The sequence below is a fragment of the Saccostrea cucullata genome, unplaced genomic scaffold (assembly GCF_032062105.1).
Source record: "Saccostrea cucullata isolate Sc308-1 unplaced genomic scaffold, CSIRO_AGI_Scuc_v1 ctg7103, whole genome shotgun sequence".
Lineage (NCBI taxonomy): Eukaryota > Metazoa > Mollusca > Bivalvia > Ostreida > Ostreidae > Saccostrea > Saccostrea cuccullata.
Window position 1 is genome coordinate 1 of NW_026928036.1, and position 9530 is coordinate 9530.

At 32.7% G+C, this 9530-nt stretch overlaps 1 protein-coding gene across 1 annotated transcript; it reads right to left on the bottom strand.

The window, feature by feature from the left end:
• Positions 1-368: 368 nt before the first annotated feature.
• On the bottom strand, positions 369-7553 carry LOC134276240 (low affinity immunoglobulin epsilon Fc receptor-like). Its single transcript, XM_062758508.1, has 4 exons — positions 7147-7553; positions 4457-4555; positions 4116-4208; positions 369-755 (listed from the first exon to the last, which is right to left on the bottom strand). The coding sequence occupies exons 1-4, from the start codon at positions 7547-7549 to the stop codon at positions 541-543; spliced, it is 810 nt and encodes a 269-aa protein (XP_062614492.1). The 5' UTR covers positions 7550-7553; the 3' UTR covers positions 369-540.
• Positions 7554-9530: the final 1977 nt, after the last annotated feature.

Here is a 9530-nt window from a genome sequence, read left to right on the forward strand (position 1 = left end):
AATATGGTAAACTTTTAATATATGATCCAGCACACTTCACAGATGGAATTCACGTTCAGAAGTATATATATTGTGTTATAATGATTTAGAAAAGTATATAAAAATTGGAAAGGATACGTGAGTATATAGTACAACGACTTTAACTTAACTGACTTAAAATCAATATTTAGTGGAAAAATTGTTTTGAAAATAGTATTGAACTGAAAGTTGTAATAGTTAAATAAATGAGAGTATAACTTCAAGTTGTGTTTGGAACATATATTGTGTTATTATGATTTAGAAAAGTGCATAATAATTGGAAGGTATACGTGAGTATATAGAACAACGACTTTAACTTATCTGACTTAAAATCAAACATTTAGTGAAAAAATTGTGTTGAAAAAAAGTAGGGAACTAAAAGTCGTAGTAGTTAAATGAGAGTAACTTCAAGTTATGTTTGGAACATTAATAATTTACAGTTTATTATTCTGATCTTTGAAATACACTCTATATTTCCAAACTGAGTATACAAATCAGGTTAAGTGGAAATTCCTTTTTGTTTCAGTCGGTCTTACAGAGAAATCTAAATTTTCTGTTACAGTTAATGTCATTCCAACCAGAACTCCTCTCCTTTTCTGTACAATGCTCAGAACCTTTTACATTGTTGGGTTCACCAATCCTCCAGTTTGTATAGTTGGGTTTCTGTCCATCAGATTCATAGACAAATTCGTTTTCCTTTACTACAACCGTCAATCCAATCCAAATGTTTCGAATACCTATAAAAAATATTGCAATGAGATATTTACACAATCAATGGCAGAAATCTTAAGCACCTCCTTCAAAAGTACCCTGTTTGTGTACCCTTGTCAACCGAGTGCATCTAGGTCCATCATTGGATGAATGGATTTGATTGACTTTACTTACTAGTCTCTAAGTATATCCTGTCCGTCATGCAGTGCACCCATGACGATCTTGGAATTTACTTTTGATCCTTTGATATTTACAATGCACAGTATTCAGAGGCTGTATTACTGTTAAATTTTTTAGCTGAATATATACGAAAGTTGTTCGAAAAACTCGTGGATTAATGTCATTTCTTTTTTATTTGACGTCATATATTATCGAAATTTGGTAGAAATATTTTAACAATAAATCCAAAGGATTTATAATAATTTTTTAGCTCACCTGAGCCGAAGGCTCAAGTGAGCTTTTCTGATCACATTTTGTCTGTAGTCCGTCTGTCCGTCCATCTGTCTGTAAACTTTTCACATTTTCGACTGCTCCTCAAGAACCGATGGGCCAATTTCAACCGAACTTGTCACAAAGCATCCTTGGGTAAAGGGCATTCAATTTTGTTCAAATGAATGGCCACACCTTCATTCAAGGGGAGATAATTCGGAATCAATAAAAAAATTGTGGCATGTTTGAAAAATCTTCTCCTCAAGAACCACTATGCCAGGAAAGCTGAAACTTATATGGAAGCATCCTCAGGTCGTGTAAATTCAAATTTGATCAAATAATGACCACCAGGGGTAGGGCGGGGTCACAATGGCCGACCAAAGTTTTACATAGAAATATATAGGAAAATTCTTTAAAAATTTTCTTCTCAAGAACCACTGTGCCAGGAAAGCTGAAACTGAAATGGAAGCATCCTCAGGTAGTGTAGATTAAAGTTTGTTCAAATCAGGACCCCGGGGGGTAGGGCGGGGTCACAATGGCCGACCAAATTTTTGCATAGAAATATATAGGAAAATTCTTTAAAAATCTTCTTCTCAAGAACCACTGTGCCAGAAAAGCTGAAACTTATATGGAAGCATCCTCAGGTAGTGTAAATTCAAATTTGTTCAAATCATGACTCCGGGTGTAGGGCGAGGCCACAATGGCCGACCAAAGTTTTACATAGAAATATATAGGAAAATTCTTTAAAAATCTTCTTCTCAAGAACCACTGTGCCAGGAAAGCTGAAACTGAAATGAAAACATCCTCAGGTAGTGTAGATTCAAGTTTGTTCAAATCATGACCCCCGGGGGTAGGGCGGGGCCACAATGGCCGATCAAAGTTTTACAAAGAAAGATATAGGATTTTTTTTTTTTAGATTTTCTTCTCAAGAACAACTTGGCTAGGAAAGATGAAACTTATATGGAAGTTTCCTCAGGTTGTATAGATTCATATTTGTTCAGAACATGACCCCAGGGGGTAGGGCGGGGCCACAGTGGACGACCAAAGTTTTACATAAAATATATAGGAAAATTCTTTAAAAATCTTCTCAAGAATTGTAAAGCCATAATTGACCATATTTATAAGGAAGCATCCTCAGGTAGTGTAGATTCAAGTTTCTTCAAATCATGACCCTCGGGGGTAGGGCGGGGCAAAAATGGCCAGCCAAAGTTTTACATAAAATATATAGAATTTTTTTTTTAAATCTTCTTCTCAAAAATTGCAAAGCCATAATTGATCATATTTATATGGAAGCATCCTAAGGTAGTTTAGATTCAAGTTTGTTCAAATCATGACCTTGGGGGGTAGGGCGTGGCCACAACGGCCAACCAAATTTTTTGCATAGAAATATATAGGAAAATTAAAAAAAAAATTCTTCTCAAGAATAGCAAAGCCATGATTGGTCATGGGACTACTTTTGGATTTAAACTTTTCAAAAATAAACCAATTTCTACTTTTTCCTCGCCGCAGTGCTCAGGTGAGCGATGTGGCCCATGGGCCTCTTGTTTTTTAAAATACCACGATTTATTCAAAACTAAGAAACAGTTTAACTGTTAAAATCTTAACGAAAACTTTAAAAAATTGGAACGTCAAAGAAAAGACATAGGCATTTCAGAGCTACTTACTCTGGAAAAACAAGGTTACATAATAAAGAAATTAACATCATAACAAAGGAAATTATACAACAAAAGCAATTCTTAAAAATAAATGTCTAGTATTAGAAGAAGGATTGGGTTATACTGTGTGAAATACATAAGGATGGTACTGTATATTTTAGAAATATTTTAGAAATTCGTGACGTTATCTATTTAAGTTACATTGCTGTTAAGTGTGCTCCGCGGGAACAAAACATGTTGATATCAAAATGAAGTAAATTGATTTCTGTTAAATCAAAAGGAACGAAAATCTACAAACCAACAAAACAAAGTTCTTTGCATATTATATTGTGCTCATTTTGAATTTCTAATGCGTAATAGAACGCAGATTGACATCGTCCATGTACTTTTCGAACAACCCTCGTATAAGTTATAAAATATACCTTTAGTGTTTGAAAGAATTAAAATATTCTCCGTGTATCAAAGGTTAACTTTGGTGTATAATTGCTTTTTTCTACTAAGTACATTTGCATATTTATTTAATATGCTAAACATTAAAGTAGAAATGTCATGTTTTTAATTAAGTTTAGAGCAGCAAGGTGTGTAGTACATGTACTGTAGATTCCTAAATATATGCATAGAATACAATATCACGTAATTTCGCGTGAAGTACCACTCGCAAAATAGAATTAGTCGTTTTTATTTTTATGGTGCTGAAATCTATGTAAAATTTCTTGGTCATTCGTCCATTCGCGAAGTTTTATTATTTTATTTTTGCGATTTGACGTTGAAGAGCTCCTTCGCGATAATAAGTATTAAAGAAAAATAAGGAATCTACAGTAATAAAATTTTTCAATAAGAATGGAATTTGAAAATTTACTTTACTTGTCAATGGTCAATTGAAAAATTATTTTGTTTAAAACATATCTAATTGTACACATAGAATTGTAGAAGGATTTTCCCTTTATTTTCCGATCATAACAAGGAGCAAACGGCGGGGGTGTCCGATAGGAATTCGAAGGGGATGCTCACTTCTCCATGGCATCTTATCCCACCTCTGGTGTTTTGGAGTTCTGTGGTTGCTCTGCTCCTACTTGTGATTGTTTTTGGACTTTTGAGCTTAAATACTTTCATTATCTCCATATATTTCAAACAATGGGTTAAAAATGTATTGCCGAGACAAGTGCCTGTGTGCTTGCCCTTAAGGCCTGTACAAAATCAACCCCTCTTTTACTGGAATTTACCGCCCGGTTGAAAATTTCTGCCTTGAAATGCTTCCAGATTTTTAGGGGAAAATGGCGATCTTTCTGAATGTAAAAATACCTTTAATCTTTAAGTAGAAATCAATCCACTTTTCTTCTTCGGGAGTCCGAATCTCTAGAATGTTGCACCGGATTTTACACTGGAACACCATTTCTTGAAACAAAAAAATATATCACAGGTCCTTAGGCTCTTAAATACAATTGAAATACTTGTTTTTTTTCAATATTTTCAGTTTGTCAATTGAATTAAAACAATCTTAAAGTATAAGTTATAAAACATATAATGATCAAGTACAATATCATGTTTTAAAACCTTATACATTGTTATACGAATACATTAATTATTAATAGCAAAATTAGCCAAATACGATGTAGTCATTCATTTTAATATACAAACTTCACTGTTACATTTGTAACTTACCATAGCATCACTAAAATTTGCACTTTCACTTGAAAACAGATAACAGCTGTTTGCCAGCTGAATCCAGTCATGTTCACAAGCTGCAAACATAAAATCGTGAAGATAACTGGAAAAAGTGTTGCATGTTTTCTATCACTGAATGCCTTAAATCAGAATGAAGTTTGTCAGGACAGGAAAAGAAATATGAACAAACCTCAGAATGATTCTGATTTCAAGGAATGAGCAAAACATATATATGAAAATATTAAAGTTCTTTCGTTTCTTAAATTACCCAAAACGAAAGCTATAAAAGATAAAATTTGAAGTTTAAAGTTCTATTTATACTAAAGAAGATATCCACTTTACATTACATTTTTAACTTCCAGAAAAATTGAGAAAAAACTCGTTTAGTATGAACACGTATATACCGAATTTATTGATATAGCGAAGGTTTTTCTCCGGCGTACATGTATTTAACAATTCCTTGTAAAGTTTTATGGATAAAACGAACTTGGATATAACGAATTTAGGGCTATAACTAACCGAATTTGTGTCCCCTAGCAGTAAAATATAACAAAATTGAGGTTTTATAACGAATTTTAAGGATCCTAATTTTTGTAATATTGAACTGATACTAATTTTATAAATTATAAATTTGAAACTCAATTGATTCTTAAATTTTGAACGCCGAGGTAAACACTATGTCTTAAACGTCGATCCTAAATGTTTAATAATATGATTCTCTCTAGAGCTAGTGTATAATAAGACGACATTTTTTTTGTACTTGTCCTTTAATGCTAGAAAAAGGCTTAATTAATATTCAAAACCTATATATAAAATGGTGATTTTATCGAATGGTGATTATCATTGTAAGAAGTTATAAATACTTAATATAATTTTGGATTGATGAAAAAATAGGTAAGAAATTACAACCAAACAAAATTAATATTGAAACTAATGACAGAATCATCGTTTTTGTCTGGAAATAAAACATTCCGTTAAAATAAGGCACCATTCTATAACAGTAAAACTCGGTTAGCTAGGACCAAGAGAATCAAGATTGAATTTATTTATATTCCATGGAATTCGTAAAATATTACATGTACTTGGTTTCGTGATTTCCTTCTTCACGGGTTCTTTATAACAGAGTTTTACTGTACATGTATTTAAGAAATAAGGTATCATTTTTAAACATCTATCGGGATATAAATACGGGTTGGTCACGAGGTTAAATTCCATAAAGCCCGAAGGGCTCTATGATGAATTTAATCTCGTACCAACCCGTTTATAGCCCGATAGATGTTTAAAAATGATACCTTGTTACTTATATTTACATTTGTGACTTATTAATACTTCATATTTGCCTAATTGTGACTTTTAGCGTGTGAAATGCATTATTTTTCAAACTCAACGGCAAGTATGTAATCCACTGAACGCGCGTTGACCCTTTATGACGTCACTGAGAAATAACGTCAAACGATTATCTACACGCACATCTATGACCTCTTGACCCCATACCTGTATTTATACAGTTATAGATACGCATTCCTTTCAGTAATGTTATATAAAGGAAAACATTTGCAAATGTAAATATTTAGTTATATATGGTATAAAATATATTTTTATAGTTTTCCTGAGAGACCACTTACCGTGAATATTTCATATAACATAAGGAACATGATAACTTATCTTCGTTAGATGAATAAATGTCAATTATGGATATTGCGGTTCCAAAGTCAAAAGGTCAAGGGTCAAACTGGACTTAAAATGCATTAAACAGTGAAAATATTCGGAAGCCTGAAAGACATCAAATTGTGTACACTTGTTAATATAAAGAAGCAAATGACTTTTGCAAATTTTAAGTCACAGTTTTAAAGATCAAGTGTCAAACTGGACAATGGAATATTATTTTGCTCAATACCTTACTTAATTGGCAGACTTGGTATCATGGTATCTCCTGGTGAGTAAATGACCACTATATTTTGGGGGGTCACAAGATCAGAAGACAAAATTCAAAATGAAAATATTAGGTATAAAATGTCAGTATGGTTATGGCATAGTAACTTTGAATTTGATCCATCTTATACATGTATAATGTAATAAGGATTTTATACCTCTTTCTCTAGCATAATATATAACTTCACTTGTATTGTGAATCGGATTTGGGAGGAAATTGGAATTAAAATACCATTCGAGTATCGTGGTACATCATTGTATTAGTTTAATATATTTGAACAAATGACTCGTTTAAAATGTTACTACAGGATTATTTTTCCTTTATTGTGCCAAGACATGGGATATTTAATCCTAGTTTTAAGTCCTGTCGGAAAAACTATGCCATTTTGCAATAACCGAGGGATTTTTCTTTAAGAAGACAAATTATTATTTATTCAATAGGACTTTGGTTGGATTTCACATGGGATTAACCCCCCCCCCCCCAAAAAAAAAAAAAAAAAAAAAAAAGCTTTCTCCCATGAGAATTTGAGTTTTTGGAAAAGTTTTGAAGAAAATTACAACATTGTGAAAGTTAAGATTGACTTGATGAGGTGATGATAAAAAATCCTATCTATTTTTTTTTTAAATGAAAGGAAACCTAAATGTCCAGACTTTGTCATGTCCGAACTTAAATGTCGCAGTGTAGTTATCATTTTCTTCTTACTTCTTGTAAGAAGGTGAACAATTATTTTCTCACTTGAATGATGAAGAGAAGGTATCCTCTGTAACTGTACGGTTGTGGCATTCTGGCCCTCTTGGAAATCATCCAATGCTTCATCCAATGTGTCTTCTAATTTTCGGTTCTCTGATTGAATAGATTGAATAGAGGTAACTTTGTTTCCTAAAGAATCAAGCTTCTCCGTTAACCTTTTAGTAATGTTATTATTATCTATCGCATTCATGACCAAATTTTGGATCTTTTGCACTATAGAAAAACGCAGATAAGATTCTTGTTTGAGAATCTCTTGTAAAATTTGGGATGTTTTTCCAGAAGTGGGACTGCGAAGCAATTCATTTTCATTTTGATCATTCACTTTTGAAAGAACGTATCCAAAGATCAGAGAAATCGAGAAAAATATAATAAATTTTGCTTCCTTCATTCTGATCAAGAGGGCAATTCACAAGCCATTCCAAAATCTGTTGGTTGTTTCTAGTTGTTGGTTTATATTCTAAAAGAGGCGTGATTTCTTAGAAATTGAATGCATCACGTGATATAATCATGACTGACATTTCCTAAGAATGTTGCAAGGTCTAATTCTTCATTTAAAGTCATAGGTTTTAGTTATAATAAGTTTCAGGTACATGTACTAGTATGTAGTGCATTTAAAAAGATAAATTATATATTTTAAATTGCAATTTATTAAGTATAACTACAAGAGTATGGTACTTATAGTAAATTGCTTTTCTTTTACTTTAAAGGTATAAATCACAACGAGCTTTTCGACAGACTGATTATCGATTTCTTCCTATTTTTGTTATATTTGTTTAATAACCAATAATTTTTAAATAAATTATTATGTCAGTTAGTGTCACAGAGTAAAATTATTGGGTCGGAAGGCAGGTTGGAAAAATCTTTTTTCTTGAAAATTTTAACATTTTTGTTGACGGAATAGAGGAATAAAAAGGAAAAAAAAACTTTGTGTTACGAAATTTAAAAAATTCTACTCAGGCCATTTTTGTTCGTCGGTCGGGAGAGGACAACAAAACAATTTTTTTAAAGTTGATCTTATACTACAAAAAAGATAAAAACTTGACTAATGAAATGCTTCATAACGAAATAAATAAATAATTCTTCTGATATAATATACTCAAGCATTCAAGCAAAAAATTCTTACATACAATTAAATTAACAATACAAATAAGAAAGATAAAAAATTAAAATGTGTAAATGAAAAAAAAAAACTATAACACAAATACAACATTATACGAAACAAATAATTTCTTCAAAGACAAATGCGAAATATAGAATATACATTAATTTTATACAATCCACAGGAAAATTTATGGAATTCAAATTGCAGTTCTTTTACATAACAAATGAGAAAAAAATGTAAGTAGTATAAGGCGTCTGGATGGGGGGTTCAACTGAGTGCACTTTTGGGGCTGGGGGGGGGATAGGGGGTTCAACGGAGTGCAGCCCCTGGGGGAGATAGGGGGTTCAACTGAGTGCAGCCCCTGTGGGGGATAGGGGGGTCAAGGGAGTGCAGATTAGGGGGGTCTGTGGGGGATAGCCGGGTCAATTCAAAACATATAGCCTCCTAAATACGGGGTGTGTTTACACTATGTTTACATTATACACTACGCTGCTACTACGATTTTGGCAGCGATTCAAATCCTTGATTATGACGTCACGCTTCACAGTCTAGACGATCTAGCCAGCCAGCCGGTTCAAACTGGATTTCCTCAAAACAATAACAAATAACACACAAGGACAAAACAAAAGAAAACAGCAATTTTATTCAGAATGAAAATACAACCAATTACATTTTCTTTTTCTTGTGTGCCTTATCGGTCTTTTAATCTAAAATACCATCCAAATTAATCATCCAGGCCGAATCATCATCAAAGTCCAAATCATCATCATCATCATTACCATAGTCTCGTGTCCTCCAAGGGATACCTTTTTCATTTGGAAAATAAGGAATTATTCCATGGAGATACTCTGTATAAGTACATTTGGGTCCTTTTAAGGGTTTTTCCTTCTCTCGTGGTCTGGAGTAAATGTTCAATACACGATTCTAACTCGGAGGTAAAGTATTCAGTTCCAATCAGAAAATCATCATAATCATCCTCAGGTGTGATCTCCCATTTGTAGAGATGATAATCCTTCATTCCCTCAAAAGAGCAGTGCTTCCTTATCACGACATAATTTTCAGGAAATTTTACTCTTTTTTCCAACCATACTTTTTGTTAAGTTTCTTCAACTTTTTCTTTATATTGTTCCGGAGACATCATATCCAAGCCCCACATTTGTTTACAGTATTCCCAATAAGTCCATGGTTTTTGATTAGATTCCTCTGAATGGGTTTTATGGTAATCCTCCCTGGCTTCTTCTAGGGTTTCCATCCAAGGTCCATTCTT